Raw genomic sequence first — 20,336 nt, 5'->3', positions numbered from 1 at the left:
CGAAAAAACAAAAATGAATGAAGGAAAAAAAAGAGTGTCCTTGGACAGAAGGACAGTTTTTATTTTTGCTGCTCACACTCAGTATTTCCTCCTTTGCAATGGTGTGGAGTCATTTTGCAATGAGCATGCCAACAATGCACACTGGTTTACTGATATAACACTGACAAAGCAGGACGATTGTTGGCAATATTCGGCACGTTTTCGCTGAAAAACAATCAAGCGGCTTATCAATGAGATTGGGGTCGAATGTCTTTAAGTGGCGTCTTAATTGATTTGGCTTCTGGCGGTCCGCTATAATTATTTTTAGACACAGTAAACAGTCTTTCTTCATCACCCACAGTATTAAAAGTCAAAGCTAAAAGGCAAACGGCACGAACAAAGCGCATTCTCGGCGGCCGAGGTAGAACCGTAGGTGAGGGCGGTCGTCGTGACGATCCCAAGCCGAAAATGGCACTTATCAGGCGGCGGCGTGAGAACCGGACAAGACAGTGGGTCGCTGCGTGAGTGAGTCCGGTCAGAAAACGGCTTTCGAAAATGGCGGCGGCGCACTGCTCTTCATATTTGTTTTCTGTGTGATGAGTGCTCTTCCTTAGTTCAAAAATACTGCACGCGCTCTGAAAATGAGAGCGCCACTGCCACCCATTGAGTGGATGCGCAAGTACACTTTATTCCAGTACGGCAGGAAAAAAAAAAAAAAAAAAAGCATGTTCCCCGAGGTCACACGCGCCCCCCCTGGCATCGCTCTGCGCCCCCCCAGGGGGGCGCGCCCCACTATTTGAGAAGTACTGGGCTAGGACGATTATTAATATACACGGATTAGCGACGTCATTTTGATCATGTTTAGAGCGATCAACTTCTTGACAATGAGGCTCCTTCATATGTTTAATAAATAATATGAAACAATTCAACCTTTGTTACCTTTCATTGAAGCTAACAGCTTTTTACTGCTTAAAGCAGAGTGACAGTGCAGTAGTGCTCCACCGCTTTGGTTATGACTGCCTTTGAACATACTGTATGTTGAAAGCAAACCGTTTGTTCACTTGCCAACGTTGCAACTCAGAAAACATTCTGAATGACCAAAAAATCTCGAATCCAATTGCTCTCATGCTGTACGTGGCAAATCATCTCAAAGCAGAGTGGACACGTGTCAGCAACAAGTTCTAAAGAATAGGGACATTTACCGGTGCAAATATGCGAGTGGATGAGAAATTTACTGGCATTAGCTCAGGTTTTAGGGGTATGATCATGCATTCGGTATATGGAGCCCAGCTGCAAAGGGATGCAGTTCTCTCTTTTTCCGTCTCTTATCTCTACCTTCTACCCTAACTGTTTCTCCATGAGTTCGGATAGGTTTTGTGCAACCTTACAGGTCATTGTTGACATCTCATCCTATCCCCATCTTGTTGTGAGGTACCAACAAATGTGAATATTTGGGTTTATTTAGACTTGAAAATGTGTCACAGTCATCCCACATCATGACACGAGACTTTTTTTTTTTTTAATGAAATCACTCTGCTAATTGAGAATCACAACAACACTTTCTAATCAAAACTGGAGAAAAAAGCTTTTTTAAGCTTGTATAACTCTGAAATAAACTACAGGAGTCCTCAAGTTACGACTGTTTTCCTTTTTTAGCTGGCAACGTAACCCAAATTTTCACAGAAGTCGGATTTCACTGTTAAAAGTCGAAATTTGCGTCAAAATGCTTAGTTAACTTAGTTGAAAAAAACATTAAAATAAGAAATGTGATGCTGTATTTACCATTATTGCTGAGAAGTGGATTGAAAGCTCTTGAAGTTTTCAATGATTTATTTGCAACTGAAAGCACTGAACAACTTATTGCATTCAACATTACATTACTGCCCTTATTTTTAGGTAACGTGAACTGAAAGTTGTTTTGACTTTGAGAGACATCCAATATCTATGTCAACTACGGGTGTGCCATCTTCAGCACCCCACAGATCGATTCGATTACGACTCAGGGTCCTACGATTCGATTTTTGAACTATGATTACGGTATTGGCGATGATCACGGTTATCACGATTATAGATGCATCATATATTACTGATTGATAAAGTAGCCAAACAAATTTATGTCCCTTATTTATTTAAAATATCCAATGATTCAACAGGAACGATGGAAACATGCCTATACAACAAAAAGCTGCCCTTAAGCTGCTTTTTTATTTATTTATTTTTTTACAAGAAAGTGCAAAAACATGAATCATTTTAAAGGGAGTACTTATTTCTCTCAACAATACAATAAAATTCACACTGGTGGAATTCCACATTTTCTGAACACAAACAAGTGTCTTTAGAAATAAAAATTAATTTTTCACACAACAATTGGAAATAATTTTAGACCATTCCTAAAATGATGCAACTTAGCTGATGCCTTTTCAAGTCAACCAATCAGTTTTAAAAGCTTTGAGATTAAGTTTTTACAATGGCCACTCCAAAACATTGCCTATTGCTATTTATTAAGCCACTTTGTAACCAGTTTAGCATTATGTGGTGGGACATTTGGGCACAAGCTTGAACTTGCGAACGGATGTCGTGAGATGCTGCTTCAGTATTTTCGCATAATGTTCTGTTGTCATTTATTGTGTAAAGTGCATCAGTACGGGCTTGCAAGCTTCAATTTTCTCCCCCTCTAAATGGAAAGATGGTCATTATGGAAAAGCAGTTTAATTTTTGTTTTGTCAGACCACAGGACATCTCTTCAAAAATTAAGGTATTTTCTCTCTGTGTGCATTTGCACACAGCAATCGTTTTTTAGTGACGGCTTCTTGCTGGCACATTGGTCTTTCAGCCAATATATGCACACACACATAACTGATTCATACCAGCTTTAGCTGGAATCTTCACAAGGTCTTTTGCTTTTGTTAATGACTTCATGTGCATATTTCTGACAAAAAGAACGTAGGACCCATAACTTGTCTCCTTGCAAAGCAGAATGATAGTTGGACATTCGCATGCTGTTTATTCTGTGTGTTAGTGTTGTTTTTAGCAGTTCTTTTAATTTCAGTATTTGTCTTTTCGATGAAGACTCCTTCGTCTAAGTCATATTTTAGTCGTGTTAAAACGCTTTCGATTTAGTCTTATTTTCGTCGACGACACCTCCCCAAAATGTTTTGCCTCATTTTAGTCGACGAGATCAAAACTAACCCAATTTTCACCTCATTTTAATCTTGAAATTTCATTTTAATTTCCATCATATTGTGGCACTTGCTTATGATTTAGCCTCCCTGAAGTAAGCACAGGAGTCAGGCTCACTTTTCACACACCATGTGAACAACCCACTTAGCCATCACTCACATGCATTCAACAATTATTTATAATGATGGTGTCGCTCGAAAAAGTGTACTTATAAGCACCGATAGGTGCGTCACATTGCTACTACTAACGCACCAATAGTAGCGTTGTGTTGCTACACTATTACAGGCACGATGCACCAATAGGAGCGTCGCGCTGCTAATGCGAATGTACCAATAGGACACACTGTCACGTGTTGCGGTGTTAACAGAAGTACCGTATTTTTCGGACTATAAGTCACAGTTTTTTTTCATAGTTTGGCTGGGGTAGTGACTTATACTCAGGAGCGACTTATGTGTGAAATTATTAACACATTATGATATCATTTCACATGTTATTTTGGTGTTTTGGAGTGAAACTGATGGTTTGGTAAACTTGTTACCATGTTCTTTAACTATAGTTATCTGAATAACTCTTCATAGCTATGGCCACGTTTGCGTTCTGCCTTTGGCAACGTGTGTTCAATTGTATTATTGACTTTTTTATATTGAAATGCACACTTTTAGGTAGTTTGTAGCGCTTTCAAGCCCAAGGGGGGTGGCGTACTCTCACTTGTTTACGCTAAGAAGAGCGCTCACACGCCAGAAGAAGACGGACAGCTATGCACTCGCAGCGTCTCTGAGCGAGTGGGCGAGAGAGAGACCGACACGGCTGCGAACCTACGTTCATTGTTTATGCTTGTAAAATAACTCTACAGAGTCAACGCTTGTGTGTATCATCTTTTCTGTTGTTGTGTGTTTTACACCCGCGATCGGACACTTAGAGCCAGTTGTGTGGTTGTTTGAGTGATGTGCTAATGCTAGTGAACGAATGCTAACCGTTTGTGTCATTGCTGTAATAGCACCTAATTATCATTTATTTACGTTGATGCGAACCTGTTTGGTATCGAGGACGAAATTGATTCAGCAAATTATACGGACGTCCAGCATCGTCATTTGGGAGTTTAGCCCACTGTTTAGCCAGGACCGAGCCGTAGCGTCCTGATGAGGACAGTATATTCGCTTTTCGTTGTTCATGCATCATGTAATATTATACTGTACTGTGCAGGTTGTTCTCTATTGTATTTTTATATTAAATTGCCTTTCAAGATAACATATCTGTTCTACGTGTTGGATTTTATCAAGTATATTTCCCCCAAAAATGCGACTTATACTCTGGTGCGACTTATATAGGATAACTTTTTTTCTCTCTTCGTTGGGCGTTTTATGGCTGGTGCGACTTATACTAAGATGCGACTTATAGTCCGAAAAATACGGTATATATTGTCCCTGTAAAAACTGACCCAGGAGGTCTCAGCTATCTAATGCTTTTATGGCAATTTCTTAAGATTTTATGCTCCTTTGATTCCTTGTTTAATACTGGACAGGAGCGGAAATCCAATAGAAATCACTGAAGACCACACTGACTTACTATGTTTTGTTTATTGTTTTAGGAGGCAATGACATACTGATTTGCATCAGCACTCGAATGGCGCTTTATATTTAATATTAGCATTAAGCTTATGGGCATGCAAAAAAACTGAAGTAATTTGTATTCTAATGCACAGTCTGATAATTTTTTTTTGTAATGTTATGTGCTTATTTATTTATGTATCTATGCTTATTCATGGCTTATTTTGAGGAGACCCCCAGTTTGGAGGACTGTTTAAAATCTTCCCAAACTCGTCAGTTTCCATCAACACGTTATAGTCGATTAAAAATATAACAGCTGATCAGAGCGATCCACCCATTTTTTTTTTTAATCTATGACCTCGGTTTCGAAATCACCCAGCCCTACCGACAATTCAAATCATTCTAGGCCTGCACAATGTATCGTTTGAAGATCATCATTGCAATGTGCGCATGCGCAATAGGCCTATTGCAGGATTTATGATTATTATTACCGTATTGACCCGAACATAAGACAGCCCTGATTATAAGACGACCCTCTCTTTTTCAAGACTCAAGTTTGACAAAAGACTTTTTGAACACCAAATATTTTTTTACAGGATATAATTACCATACATTTGAAACAAATGATTAAAACAATATATTTGAGAGGAAAAAGCATGTTATTTTGCCTCATTCAAATCTTAATATCTGAACATTTAAATATGTAAACTAAAGTGCAATCACATTCGTAAATGAATGGCTTCTGGTTTTTGAAATGTAAATAAACCAATCTATTGTGATAAAACAAAAACATTGCAATAACTGCATTAACCATCAAAGTGAAGTCTAACTGTAACTGTAGTCTTGAAACAAATCTGAATAAGGAAAAACATTGCAATAAAATAATGCAAACTGGGGGTTAACTTGAGAGTAGCTGAGATCTGTCATTACAGAACATTGCTTCAATGATATCTGGCGCCATCTAACGTCGTGAATGGGTATAATGTCTAGACCGCGAATATAAGACGACCCTCACTTTTTCAATGCAAAAAACACTATTATATTCTGGCCAATGCGGTATTATATGAACACGAAAACTTTGGTTTGCTTCATAAATGCAGCAAGACTGCAGAGTCATGGCTTCCTGTGTCCCTTTTTAAATACGGCAATCTTCAACATTCACAGATAAACACACTTAGCCTGGATTAAACGGTATTATATGAATACAATCATATCGCGGTTTTGCAATTTTTTGGGGACTTTCGGTTCATAAATAAATGAATAACAAATAAATAAGTACAATTAAATTAAATTGAACCACCTTAAATCTATAATGCAACAATAAATTAATACAGAAACTTAGATAACATTTTTATAATGAAGATTTTGATATATTGTTAAAGAATATAAAATGAAGACAGATGACTAAGACAACAACAACTACTACTACTACTTCAACTACAAGGATAAATGAGAAAAACAAGGGGGAAACTCAGGAAGAAAAAAAAAAATCCAATAAAATACGGAAAGCAATGCACTAGTACTAAAAAATGGTGAGTCAACCAAAGTCATCTAAACAGAGCTATTCAAGTCATGTGGTAAAAATTACTCGTTTTAATATTGCAATATACTGTATATCGCAATATATCGCATCCCCCAAAAAGTCGCAATGTATTTTTTTCCCAATATCATTCAGCCCTAAATCATTCCATTATTAATATTGATTAATCAATATAAGATTGTGCTCGATTAATTGTCGTAAAAATAAAAAACACTAACAATTATTTGTAGATAGTTATCTTTACATTTGTGCAAAAATATGCCACTGTGCTGTATCGTTTACACTGGATAGTTTTCCGTTTAGGCACTAAATGCATTTTACATTTATGATAGGTCTGTTTTGTGCCCATTAAAAATAAAGTGAGGGTGAGTAGCTGTCATAATTGTTGTATAATTTTTCAGCAAATAATAGAGAAGAATATGATACGGTGGCATCTCGCTATCATGGCAAAAAAAAGTGAAAAAGGACATTTACTTGTACTGTACTATATTCCCAATCTATCATAACACTGTTTGACAAATTTTGGATTCGTGTTACTGGGTTTCACTGGAATGGAAAAATGCAATACATTATATATTAAATATTTTTATGTTAGCTGAATGAATAGTTAACCAACTTTAGTTGTATGGAGGCCAAAATAGGGCATATTGAATTATATAAGTACATCTTTAAATACATACTTAAATGTGTCATTAAGTAAGATGGGAATTAAAAGTGTCTTTAATTCATTAAAATAGCAGCTCCTTTACTGCATAACAATTATTTCATTATTTGATGAATTATTTCATGGACATGTTGCATGCAGCACTTCATGAATTTATTTTATCTGTCAAGCTCACCCATCAAAGTCAGTGGACAGGACTAACGCTTATCTAAGTCTAATCGATTGCTGTCGTCTCAAGTCTTTCAAAACATGACGACTACGAAACTTCCTCTGGAATTGGTTTGAGATATTTTACACCTTGCTGATGACGTGGAAGCTAGACCTGCTGACCAAGAACATGGAGTGCGCAAAGCAGAGGAGTTTATTGAAGTTGTTGGCATCATTTCAGCACTTCGTTGCATCACTTCATGAATTTATGAGCAAAACTTCTCGTCACTCGTCCTCCACTTCTTTGACCTGAGTAAAGGAAGAGCCACCTAGTGTGTCAGAATATATTTTGTGGATCTCACCGATCGTTTATCAAAAATAAACCCCTCTTGGCTTGATGTGCTGGGTAACCAATCAGGTAACCACTGACTTTTATGGGTGAGTTTGAGAGATAAAATGAATTCATTAGGACACATGCCAGTGAAATAATTAATTAAATAGTGAAATAATTACATGTTATACATTAAATTAGCTGTAATTTTAATGAATTAACAACACTTTTATTTATTGAATACCCATTGTAATTAATGACACATTTAAGTGTTTATTTAAAGATTTATATATTTCATTCCGTTACATTTGGTCCTCCACATTCTAATGTTTTACCATGACCATATTATCTCATTTCAGTGTTTATACAATTACCTTGATTGTGGGTGGTGCAATGGCCAAATATTTGTCTCCATTGTGGTAAGAAATTGATTCTTGTCCAATGATTATAGCACCACCAAAAGGCTCTGGCACTAAAATGCAAGCACAGCAAAATTGTACATTACAATGTAGCCAACCACACAGACACGCTCTTGGAGCCATTTTTGAAAGATTCTTTTGTAAAATTCTTGAGTAAAAGACAGTTTACCTCTACATCTAATGAATAAAACTGCAAAAGGTCTTTTTCAAACTGCACATTACACTGTCGCACAAATGATTTACTGCGCATGTATTGTGCACCGTAATTTAGAATGTCCACACAATTGTTAAAAATGTTACTCCATCAATGAGTAACTTTTTTGGGAGTTAATTTTTTTTAATCTTGTTTCCCTCACCGGCTGTCCTTCACGACAGAAAAAGCAGTAGGCTATGTCAAAGGCTAGGTTAATACCGCAGGTCTTACTGCACAATTCCAATTTTTTGTCATTTGTTTTTTTTGGCGAGCCCATTCAAACTGCCTTTGCCCATTGAGCCCGTTCAAGTATCACGCATGCGCACTAATTTGCAGTCCGACACGGGCTGAGCAAACTGACCCGCATGCGAAGAAGCATCAAAAGAAATAACTATGCACTGTGCGTGCATGATGCACATATAAGTCTTATGTGTGTGTGACAGTTTGCCCCATGTTGGCAATACTGAAATACTGTTCATTTGGCACACAGAAAGAAACCGAGCATTATCAGGCTTATCCTTTTCTTCATTGTATTTTTTTATGACTGTGGTCAATCCCGCCTCCTGTGTAGTAAAAGCTAAGCACTAACGCTAATGAACAGCTACATAGCTGCCATCTATGCGACTTGTCTCGTTCAGACCGTCAAGTTAATGCCTCACTTGAGTCATAAAAACACGAAAAAATTGGATTTGTACGTTAAGACCTGCAGCATGAACCTAGCCTAGGTCCTATCAAAAAGCTGGCTACGTTGTTGTTATGCAGAATTCAAGTGTAAGGGCTGACAGAAGCTGCGCACTGCAGATTTAAATGTTTTTGATTCTGTGGCAGCATATTATTGCAGTTCAGTTTATCCAACAAGAGAGATGGCAACAGAATGATTTCCGGTTGAAAATAATACAGACGTATCAATAATTAGTCGAGGTGGGAATATTTGGGCACCTAACGATTCGATTATGATTCAGAGGCTACGATTTGATTACAAATCAATTATTGATGCAAACCCAGCTATTAGCTGCTGCTTTTAATGTTTCGTATATTAGTTACAAAAATTGTACCAAAATCCTCTCAGGCTTAAGTAAACGACTATTTCAGTATCAAGTTAACATTTCAAAACAGTAAATAAAATGCAGCTTTAAACTACATTCAATTTATTGAATGTTGTGAATCAACCGTTCAACTTTTTAAAATTGCTCCCGTTATTCCATAATTTCCCTTCTGTTTACTTTCGACATGTGAAAGTTTTAAAACTGTTTTAAAGATAAACTCAAGTAAGATTTTGCTGATTTAGGAGTATTTTAGATAAAAAGCTGATTAGGTTAGCTTGGATAGTTCGTTACAACAGCCTTCCAGGGAAGTCTGTTGCCTTAAGATGGCGGCTGTTTACTAACACCGGCAAGTCTGTCATTTTGCATCTAGTTTTCTATACATGTGTTGCTAACGCTGTCGAGTCTGTTATCTCGCATCTAGTAGCATTATGTGGACGTAGTTTTTAGCGGCTGTCGGCAGAAGTCAGGTATTTTTTTTTTTTAATCTAGTGGCATGAGTTGAGCCAGAGCCGTGAGTTGAGCACAGTCTTCACCCGGGCAATGATGTTTACTCTCGGTCCGTTCCTCATTGCGTCCCAAACACCGCGCTGACTGTGTTTCAGTTCCGCTTTACTTGACATATTCTAATAAATGCAATTTGGATGTTTGTGAATAGTTCTCGAATCTTCCACAGCCGAATCGCGAATAATCTAAGAATCTGAAATGTCGCACACCTCTAATAAATAGTGTATTGAAAACATTGAAAAATGCTCTAAGAACCTGGTATGACCATAGATGCTTCAGCCTCAACATTCTCCTGTTTCCACGGGCCCTTGTTGAACTCCTTCTCTCTCAGAGAAACCTCATAGGTCTTCACATGGCGCCCCTGGGGATCCTACAGTACATAACAGACATATTGAGAGACACACTAGATCACCAGATAGCAAAATCTATGCTTTTAACCTCAGCATCTGCAAATAAATGAAACTCTTTTTGTCAAATATCCACTGTCATTTGACCATTTTCCTTCTTGAGCCATATTTAGTAATATTTTAGCCCAAGTACTATAGTTTTGGGAAAAAAAAAAAAAATTCAGAAGATGCAATTAACATTCCAAAACATTATAGTCAGGGGTGCACATAATTTTTTTGCCCAGGTTCTCAGAGGAGGATCTGGAGATGTGACTTGGTCCTCATTGAGCTTGAGAGCCGACCCGCCTGATGCGATAAATTTATGACAAGCTTTACTTCGAGCCAATTAACTTTAATTAATTATATTAACAATTAATGCTTGATTAACATCAACTGGCACAACAAAATTGCCATTACTTTGAAGTGAAATGTAAAGAAATAAACATAAAAGCACCAATTCAAAATAAAGGGCATTATGCGGCTCCCACATTAACTTCAAGCCTTTTTAAAAGTGGGATGTCCTCCTCATAAGACCTCATTGAACGTGCATGTTTAGCTTTGTAAAATGCGAGCAAAAACATGTTTGTCAGTGCATGTCGCTGTTCATTACCTTTATTCCGCCACTTGTCCATAGGGCGAGTGGGGTCCTGTTTGACATCGATAGTTTGCTTAATTGCCACATGCTCTGTTTTTTCCCTGCTTTTCAAAGTTTGGATGGCTGAAATTCTTTGACCCTACATAAAATGCGCTGCTCTTATCGGCGACATTGGGATTCTCACGGCACATTTTGTACCGCATTTCCGTGCGAGCATCATTTGCTTCTGGCCATGGTTCATCCTGTAGCCACTTTTCAGCAAAAGTCCTTTTTTTTCGGTAGCTCCGGTGACGTCTCTGTTGTCTGTCTGTCTTTTGACGGGGGTGGGGGAACACGGAAGTAATTACTCAGTGTGGCCTGCCTCTTCGACATTTTGAGAAGTTATTTTCTCGTGTCCGCTGCAAATACAGTGGTCAGCCATCGGTACGCAAAAGCGTATGGAAGCCGTTGAGGGCCAGCGCGTTTGTCTACGTCCAGTACGCATGCGCGCATGCGGACCACTTATGTGCACCCCTGATTATAGTTTTAATTTGATTTTAAATATCTTATTCCAGAACGGCACATTTGGTAATGTATAGCAAACCAACAGCCCTCCCCAAAGCATACCTGATAGATGAGGCACACAGTAGGGGCCTGGCAGCCATACAGGAAGTGAACATCAATAACTTGAAGTTCCTCCAGTCTAATGTTAAATGCCTTAAGCTCTCGATTGTCTCGATCCAGAGGGATCACCTTAAACAACCCATCATATAGCCGTAGGCCAATCATACGGCATTCTGGATCAACGATTCCAATAATACCAGTCTCTGAGGGCCGCCCAATTCGATCCTGTAAATGAAAAGATCCATTGCATGTATTTCCTTGAAGAGTATAAAAACAAATTCCGATTATTAGCTAAATATACTTTTGTTTCCCGTTTTATGTATTTTTTTCCCACTTTTCAAGGTGAAAATTAGCAATGCCAGACAGCAGAGTCTCTTTCAAGTTAGGAACTGGATGAAAATTTTTAGGAAAATTTTAATTCTGTAAAGGCCCAAGGAATTTTCTATTACCATTACGTCCTTGTTTTGAAATCCAAACAAAACAAAAAAATAATGCAGAACTGTGCACGCGACTGACTTTTTGAGGACTGATGCCGTTAAAAGACTGTGATGAGTACACAATGTGTTTTTATTGCTCACTCACCTGGACATTTCCATGGGCACGAGTGATGATGTCAATGCTTTCTCCATTTTGTTTGTATTCAAGAATGCAAGCATTGTATTTCGAGGTGAGTATAAACAGCAGATCCTTGTTCTCACCCTATCATATGAGCAAAGGAAAATGATGAATCAATGACATTGCAATTAAAGGTTAATCACTTAAAGGGAAAATGAACCAATTTTTTTCTTTGCAATAATGGATTGTATGTGCCATCACTAGTCAGAGCTACTTCAACCAATACTGCGTGCGTGAAAAAAATTATAAGACGGCATGTAATTAGGGCTTGAAGTTAAGTGCTTCCCGATTGCCCGAGGCAAGGAACAAATGCCCAAATGAAAAATGAATGTATATTTTTCGAGCTGGGAAGTAAGCGGTGAAAAAAATAATCATAATAAGTAAAAGAAAATAAAGAGCGGTGCACGAATTGGAAGTGAGTCGATTTGTCATTTGAATGGGAGTAGATAAGCAATCATTGGATACAAAATGAAATAGTACAGTCAACTTAAAGCGCCTGTGACACGATTGAAAAAAATTAAATAGCAGTATTATTAGAATTAAAATCACATTTTGAGACGATTTGACCATATACAACAATTTGACAAAGCGCAAGAAATGAGTCTTTAAATCTGCCGTTTAACTCCTCCTGTTATTATAGCGCTCTGGCGCCTCCATCTGGGTGATGACGTCAGTGAAAAAGTGATTTCAGCGGATTTAGCAGTGAGCCCAGACTAGGAGGAAGCGTTTTTCAGCGATTCTGGTTCAAGTGTGGCTTTTTCCAACAATATTGTCAATCCAGAGGAAGTATACATACAGCCATATACAGTGGGGCAAATAAGTATTTAGTCAACCACTAATTGTGCAAGTTCTCCCACTTGAAAATATTAGAGAGGCCTGTAATTGTCAACATGGGTAAACCTCAACCATGAGAGACAGAATGTGGGGAAAAAAACAGAAAATCACATTGTTTGATTTTTAAAGAATTTTTTTGCAAATCATGGTTGAAAATAAGTATTTGGTCAATACCAAAAGTTCATCTTAATACTTTGTTATGTACCCTTTGTTGGCAATAACGGAGGCCAAACATTTTTTTGTAACTCTTCACAAGCTTTTCACACACTGTTGCTGGTATTTTGGGCCCATTCCTCCATGCAGATCTCCTCTAGAGCAGTGATGTTTTGGGGCTGTCGTTGGGCAACACGGATTTGCAACTCCCTCCACATATTTTCTACAGGGTTGAGATCTGGAGACTGGCTAGGCCACTCCAGGACCTTGAAATGCTTCTTACGAACCCTCCTTTGTTGCCCTGGCTGTGTGTTTGGGATCATTGTCATGCTGAAAGACCCAGTCACGTCTCATAGTCAATGCCCTTGCTGATGGAAGGAGATTTTCACTCAAAATCTCTCGATACATGGCCCCATTCATTCTTTCCTTTACACAGATCAGTCGTCCTTGTCCTTGTGCAGAAAAACAGCCCCAAAGCATGATGTTTCCACCCCCATGCTTCACAGTGGGCATGGTGTTCTTCGGATGCTATTCAGTATTCTTTCGCCTCCAAACACGAGAACCTGTGTTTTTACCAAAAAGTTCTATTTTGGTTTCATCTGATCATAACACATTCTCCCATTCCTCTTCTGGATCATCCAAATGCTCTCTAGCGATCCGCAGACGGGCCTGGACGTGTACTTCCTTCAGCAGGGGGACACGTCTGGCAGTGCAAGATTTGAGTCCCTGGCGGCGCATTGTGTTACTAATAGTAGCCTTTGTTACTGTGGTCCAAGCTCTCTGTAGGTCATTCACTAGGTCCCCGCTTGTGGTTCTGGGATTTTTGCTCACAGTTCTTGTTATCATTTTGACGCCACTTGGTGAGATCTTGCATGGAGCCCCAGATCGAGGGAGATTATCAGTGGTCTTGTATGTCTTCCATTTTCTAATAATTGCTCCCACACTTGATTTCTTTACACCAAGCGTTTTACCTATAGCAGATTCACTCTTCCCAGCCTGGTGCAGGTCTACAATTTTGTCTCTGGTGTCCTTCGACAGCTCTTTGGTCTTGGCCATAGTGGAGTTTGGAGTGTGACTGACTGAGTTTGTGGACAGGTGTCTTTTATACCGATAATGAGTTAAAATGGATGCCATTAATACAGGTAATGAGTGGAGCCTTGTTAGACCTCGTTAGAAGAAGTTAGACCTCTTTGACAGCCAGAAATCTTGCTTGTTCGTAGGTGACCAAATACTTATTTTCCACTCTAATTTGGAAATAACTTCTTTAAAAATCAAGCAATGTGATTTTCTGTTTTTTTTCCACATTCTGTCTCTCATGGTTGAGGTTTACCCATGTTGACAATTACAGGCCTCTCTAATCTTTTCAAGTAGAAGAACTTGCACAATTGGTGGTTGACTAAATACTTATTTGCCCCACTGTATGTTTTGAGTCGTATTTAGAGGAGGAGGAAGATTCAGAAAGAGAAAAAGCCGACAGAGACAACAAACACAAAGCTGATGACTAGAGCAGGCTCTAAAATGTCATCATTGTTTTATCTCGCTACTCCAATATTTTTGAAGGATATTCTTTGTATCTAAGTATTTTTCCCCGATTGCGAAATAAATTGTATGGTCATGACAAACAAATGTCTTGTGCTAAATGAAATATGAAATATTAAAAATGCATTTATTCAGTATGACAGGGCTAAATTGCTGCATAATGTTCAAGACTTCTTAAACATCCCGAATGGTATTTTATGCCACCAGAGTTAGTCAGGCTCTTGTCATTTCCCTGCGGGGACTCGGAGACGGAGAAAAGAGTGCAAACTAAAGAGGATTGTGAGAGCTAACCTACGTCCTAACCCGAACCGAGCGGCTCTTCCAAGTCTCTTCCTCGTCTTTCGAACACGAAATATCACACAAAACTACCTCGCCTCATTTCACACACGGCAGCGGGGGTGATTGAATTCACCGATCGGCCAGCCCCCCGCGGCGAGAAAGTTTCGGCTCATCGTTCCCCTGTTGGGCACCGGCAGGAGTGCTAGTCGCCGGGGCCGCAGCTGGGGAATGAACGCCGAAAATGACACATTCTTGGTAGACAAATCGGCAGACGTCGGAGCGCGTGACTGCCCAAGTCCAAGCCGAGGATAGCACACTCTCGGTGGGCACACGAAGAGGGCTGAGAGGGGTGGAAGTCTCTACACAAAAACCACAGACGAGAGCGGGGGGCTCCCCAGGCCCAAGTTGAGGATAGTGCTCTCTTGACGGGCACGCGAAGAGTGCCAAGGGGGGTGAAAGTCCCGACACAATCAAGAACCGTAGACGAGAGTGAGGGGACTCCCCGGGCCCAAGCCAAGGATAGCGCTCTATGGGCAGGCACACAAATTGGGCCATGGGGAGTGGAAGTCTCAAAACAATCGAGAATCGGAGACGAGAGCACGTGGCTGCCCAAGCATCAGCGCCCCTGCCTTCATTGGCCAGCGACCATGGTGTAAAACAAGCAGCCGGTCGTCGGCCAATCCTTCCTTTTCAGTTGACAGGGAGCATTATCACCCACAAAATGCAAGCCACCTCTTTATTAAAACGTGTGCCATGATCCCAGGATTTGACATAAAATAAAACACCATGCGTACTCTCTTCCTCGTCCGTTCAATGGTCGCTCCATTGTCATACTGGATTTGCCCATTCTTCACAGTAAACAGGATCTTTTTGAAACCCAAAACGGCTCACACCACACTCCCTGTTGTAGCAACAAAAGCCTGCAGCATATTGAGCTGGCATGATGCAAAAAATAAACAAATTAATCCGCAAAATCAGATGAACCCGCAGTCCTTCTCATACAATAGTATGGCTGTACAGTGAAGATTATGTCACTCGTAAACGTCACATCCGCCATCTTCCTCAATCTGAGACTGTGGCCGGATTGAAGTTTCCTTTTCGTAGCGCGTGATTCAAAAAATGGAATAAATACAGAGCTGAAACGTATACTCCAGCAACTCGAATAACTCGAGTTTAAATACTTGATCCGAGTAATTTTATTCACCTCTAGGAATCTTTTAAATTAACCCGCTCTAAGCATCACGTTTTGCCCAGACTACTTTTAACGCGGGACAACGCGCTGATGTCACGTGCGTAGAGGAAGAAGCAATAAAAAAATTTTTTTAAAAACCTTTCTGCAGGCGACAGCCGCTACAAACTACGCCGTCGTTGCTAAAAACTAGCCCGCATGATGCGGGCTAGTTTACTCTTAGATATTTCACATGTATGTTGAACGAGATGCGAAATGACAGAGTCAGCGGTGTTAGTAAACAGCCGCCATCTTAAAGCAGTACACTTCTCAGCGCTAATAAATAAGATTAACGTTACTGTCACTCGCTCACGTACATAACGTTAGCCCTGCGGAGGGCTAGGTTTCTATTAAGACCACTGTCGATGCGTGGCTAACGTGTCTTACATACAGGCTTTATTTAATCTGTGAAACATAGCGCTGTCGAGTGATGAGGGTGTAAAAGGAAAATATGATAAAGCTAACTGTCATGCTCAGTAGTCATTGCTGGATAATACACCAAGTAGTACTGGCCCCTAATGTGCTCCAATACAGCAGGTATCATACTGTAACGTTGACAAAGAGCCACCCGCTTCGTTAGGTTGCAATTATTTCTTTTTTGGGAACTTGTGTAACGACAACAACAACAGGAAGGCACGTCTCTCGCTCTCCCGCACCTCCCTCACCCCCGCACGTCACGCGGTGCATTCAGGAACGCATGCTAATTTCCCCGCCATATTATAACTAAAGATACACGATAATATCGGTTACCGATAATTATCGGCCGATAATGACAATTATGACGTCACACAGATAATACAGATTTTTAAAAAATCAACCGATAATGCAATCCGATAATTATATACTTGATTTAGCCTCCAAAATGTGCGCAACCAAGCAGTTTTCTCCACTTCTCCACCGCCGCCTGTCCAACCCCTCCCCTCTCTGAAGCCCCTGTGGGAGGAGGGGTTGAGGAGTACGGCGTCATAGAGGAGGCGGTGTTACACATCAGTGTTGAGGCGCTCTCACTAGCGTGCGTTGCTTTTCCCGTTGTTAAATGAAATAAACGACGCTCTCGCCATCTACAAAACAGTTCCACGAGGCGTAAAGAAAGAGTCCTCATTGAACACCCCTAGCACTAACCCAGCAGCCATTTAAAACTGCATCACAATGATTTTTGGAACGAATACGAGGCTGCTGCTAGCGCGAATGCTAAAGCTATTGTAAACACAAATAAACTATAAAGCTACGGGGCTAGTGACGATACAGAGACGCTGCGGTCCTCCCGGAGTCGGGTTGTTCGGGAATGCAGCCCAAAGCGGGTGGTAAACTCCCATCTATGGCTAAACACCTCACGAGACAGATAGTCGACAAGTAGCTGTCTTCCGACGGAGCCCGCCGGTCCGGTCACGCAGGCCGCCGCCTCGCCCTCGGCGGGCAGAGCAGAGCAGAGCCATGCACCGAATACGCCGCAGCAAGCAGGTGTTGTGCCGAAAAATAGCCGCCCCGCGTGAAATGTCCCACCTGACGGGAACGCTTATGTATTACGCTTTATTGAGGTGAAAACATCAAATGTTTTCATGGACGCATTACAGTAATGGATTTACGACTGTAAAATCAGTTTTAAATAAATAAATTAGACAAAATACTAGTACTTTATTTTTGTAACAAATCGTGGACTGGGCCACATAACCATCTTTGAACAGAAATGTATTAGTCTACAGGTTTTCACGAACATATCTCAATGACAATCACACAGGTATGACATTTATTAGTTCAAGCAGAGTAAAAAAAATACATATATCCATGGTACAAAAAAATCGTTTCCATGTCCATCGATTGGTATGAAAAAGCTGTACGAGTGACGTGTGGGCGCTCAATAGTAAAATAAATAAACAAACAAATCAAATAAACGCTCAATAAAGCGTTATAAATAAGCGTTCCCGTCAAGGGGGACATTTCACGTGGGGCGGCTATTTTTCGCCACAATACCGGCGGGGGCGGGCGGATATCCAGTACGAACTTAGCTGCCGCCGCCACACCGGTTCAAGACAGAGGCCTGGCGCGGGTCCTAATTTGGCAGCCGGGCGGACTGAAGGGCACAGGCGGGAGGAAATTCCCGAAATGACCCGATAGCCAAACCCCTGGATGAAAAAATAATGCAGTTTATACGACCACGATTCTTCGTGAAAGACATGCCGATCACATCAGTTTTACCACGGACATTTACACAAGTGATGTCAAGAAAGCATGGTTATCATGACGGCACAGTGGTTAGTTGATAATTTTAACATTACTGACTGGATGACTTCTTTGTGTGGTTTGGTGTATGTATTCAGTACGCTTTAAATTTATGACGTCTTAATCAGATCACTCTTCTTATATCTAGTCAAATAATTTTCCCCAGTTTGTTTGAGTGTTGAAGACTAGTTAACAGATGAATGCGCCAGATTATTCCACTTGAACTAAATATTGCCATTTGTTCTTATTAGGCCCAAAATCTAAAAAAAAAAATTCACCTAAATCAAGAAAAAATTGCTTTCAAATAATGTTTTGAACCATATATATTCTTGAATAAAGAACATTTCTGACAAGTTTTTTTTTCTTAGGATTATGTATGATAATTTATTGCTTAAAATAAGGCTGTTAAGCTTATTTTCAGCAGGCTATTTTTCTTCAAGAAATCTGAGTGAAATATACTTGAAGTGCTGGCAGTTAATTTCACTTATTTCCAATAGATTTACAGTGAAAACAAGGGAATTTAACTAGTTTTAAGGAGTTGTGTTTTTGCTGTGTAGTAATGTTACACGTTAGGAATGGCTTACTTTTAAAGCCATTTTTGTGCAACTTATGTATTTACTCTGTAAGTAATTGTTGCCAAAGGTTTATCATTACACAATGTCAGACAATCTGTCTTTATGTAGATGTTGAAATTTACTACTTGTTCACATTTGACGTTGGAAAAAAAGAGCAATAATATTTTTGCACAGTAATATTTTCTCTTGTGTATACTTTAAAATTTTACATAAATCTTTTAATAAAATTATCGGCTTGACATTATCGGTTATCGGTTGGAACGAGGAGGAAATTATCGGTTATCGGTATCGGCTGAAAAATGCATTATCGTGCATCAATAATTATAACTTGATATGTTACAATACATTTATTCTGAACACTGCAAAAACTCAAAATCCTATCAGGACTTACAGTTTAGACTAACTTAAAACTTAACTAGAACTTAAAAATGGCTTGACACAAATGGAAGTTCAATTGAAACACGTGGGGAAAAACACCTAACTTTTAAGTGATGTGTGTTATCAAGCGTAATGGCATTTTTAGATACGAAATATATATATTTTTTATAAGATCTAAAAGTTTTTGGAGTGAAAGCAGTGAATTGGTCTTGTTTTTCTATTCTAGTCACATCTGAGAGGCAATTGTTGGCTGTTTTCAACAATGTACATCAAAAATAAAGACATTGATTGACTGAAAATGGTTCAATATTAAATGAAATGTCTTTCTCATGTATATTTGTAATTTTTACCCACAAAATATGTTTTATCCAATTACTCGATTAATCGATAGGATTTTCAGTCGATTACTCGATTACTAAAATATCCGATAGCAGCAGCCCTAAATAAATATATCGATCGCTTCTGCACACATCCAAGTGGTCCATTTCATTCAGGAGCATAAAATACCGCATATAATATGAGATAAACATGCTTTTTTGTGTCACAGGCACTTTAAGAGAGAGACCACGAGTAGATCCTCCCGTACTGAACATACAGTATGTGGGAACAGACCAAGCAGGATCCTTTTTGGGAAAAACAAAAAAACACCAGAGTTGTTGTTATGGAAATAAAATGTCACCCAGACTGCCAAGTTAGCCTAGCTTTACAGTGGGGAGAACAAGTACAACAACACTGCCAATGGGAAAACCCATTGGCAGTGTATCAAATACTTGTTCTCCCGACTGTAGCTATCCTGGATGGCTTTATGGTGGCTAAAATGCGGAAACCCTAGCCCATGTTCTGCCATCAGTAGTCCTGTACAATATGAATAATATTTTCTCCAATATTATATAAAGGTGTCTATTGACATTTTACGTATCGTCATCATCGCCCTAAATAGAACTGCTCCTGCAATGCACAGTTTGACCAGCAGATGCCGCCAAATTAGTGCTGCTTGCTACAAGGATGGGATTCCATACGCTACACTAATACCACCAATCGTACTCAAGATGTCCATATCACCACTCAATTATAATAATAATAATAATAATTAATACGTTGAATACATTTGAAAATCGCACAGCAGTAATCATCAGCCAATTTCCAACTTAAAAAAATAAAATATATCGATAATGCTGCAGACAAAAAGATCCCTTTCATTGAACATTTTAATTGAATGTATACTTTAGCCCTTTTTTCCCTCTGGAAATGTGTAAACTTGGGATCAAAAATGCACTGAAATCCCACGTGAGAATAGTCTGCTCATTAAATACTTTCAGTTTGGCTCGTAATTGAACCAAAATTCAAAATGAAGAAAAGTGGTAAAATTTCAATTTTTTCC

At 39.4% G+C, this 20,336-nt stretch overlaps 1 protein-coding gene across 1 annotated transcript in view; it reads right to left on the bottom strand.

The window, feature by feature from the left end:
• ddb1 (damage-specific DNA binding protein 1) overlaps positions 1–20,336 on the bottom strand; it is an 86,767-nt gene that overhangs the window by 62,367 nt on the left and 4,064 nt on the right. Inside the window, exons 3-6 of the mRNA XM_057833603.1 lie at positions 11,717–11,833; positions 11,138–11,359; positions 9,806–9,920; positions 7,763–7,860 (exon numbers count right to left, since the gene is read on the bottom strand). Of these exons, the coding sequence (XP_057689586.1) occupies positions 7,763–7,860; positions 9,806–9,920; positions 11,138–11,359; positions 11,717–11,833 (552 nt within the window). The remainder of the gene's footprint in view (positions 1–7,762; positions 7,861–9,805; positions 9,921–11,137; positions 11,360–11,716; positions 11,834–20,336) is intronic.

The sequence above is a fragment of the Corythoichthys intestinalis genome, chromosome 1 (genome assembly GCF_030265065.1).
Source record: "Corythoichthys intestinalis isolate RoL2023-P3 chromosome 1, ASM3026506v1, whole genome shotgun sequence".
Taxonomy (NCBI): domain Eukaryota; kingdom Metazoa; phylum Chordata; class Actinopteri; order Syngnathiformes; family Syngnathidae; genus Corythoichthys; species Corythoichthys intestinalis.
The sequence above is the reverse complement of the archived record's forward strand: the minus strand, read 5'-3'. Positions and strand labels throughout refer to the sequence as shown.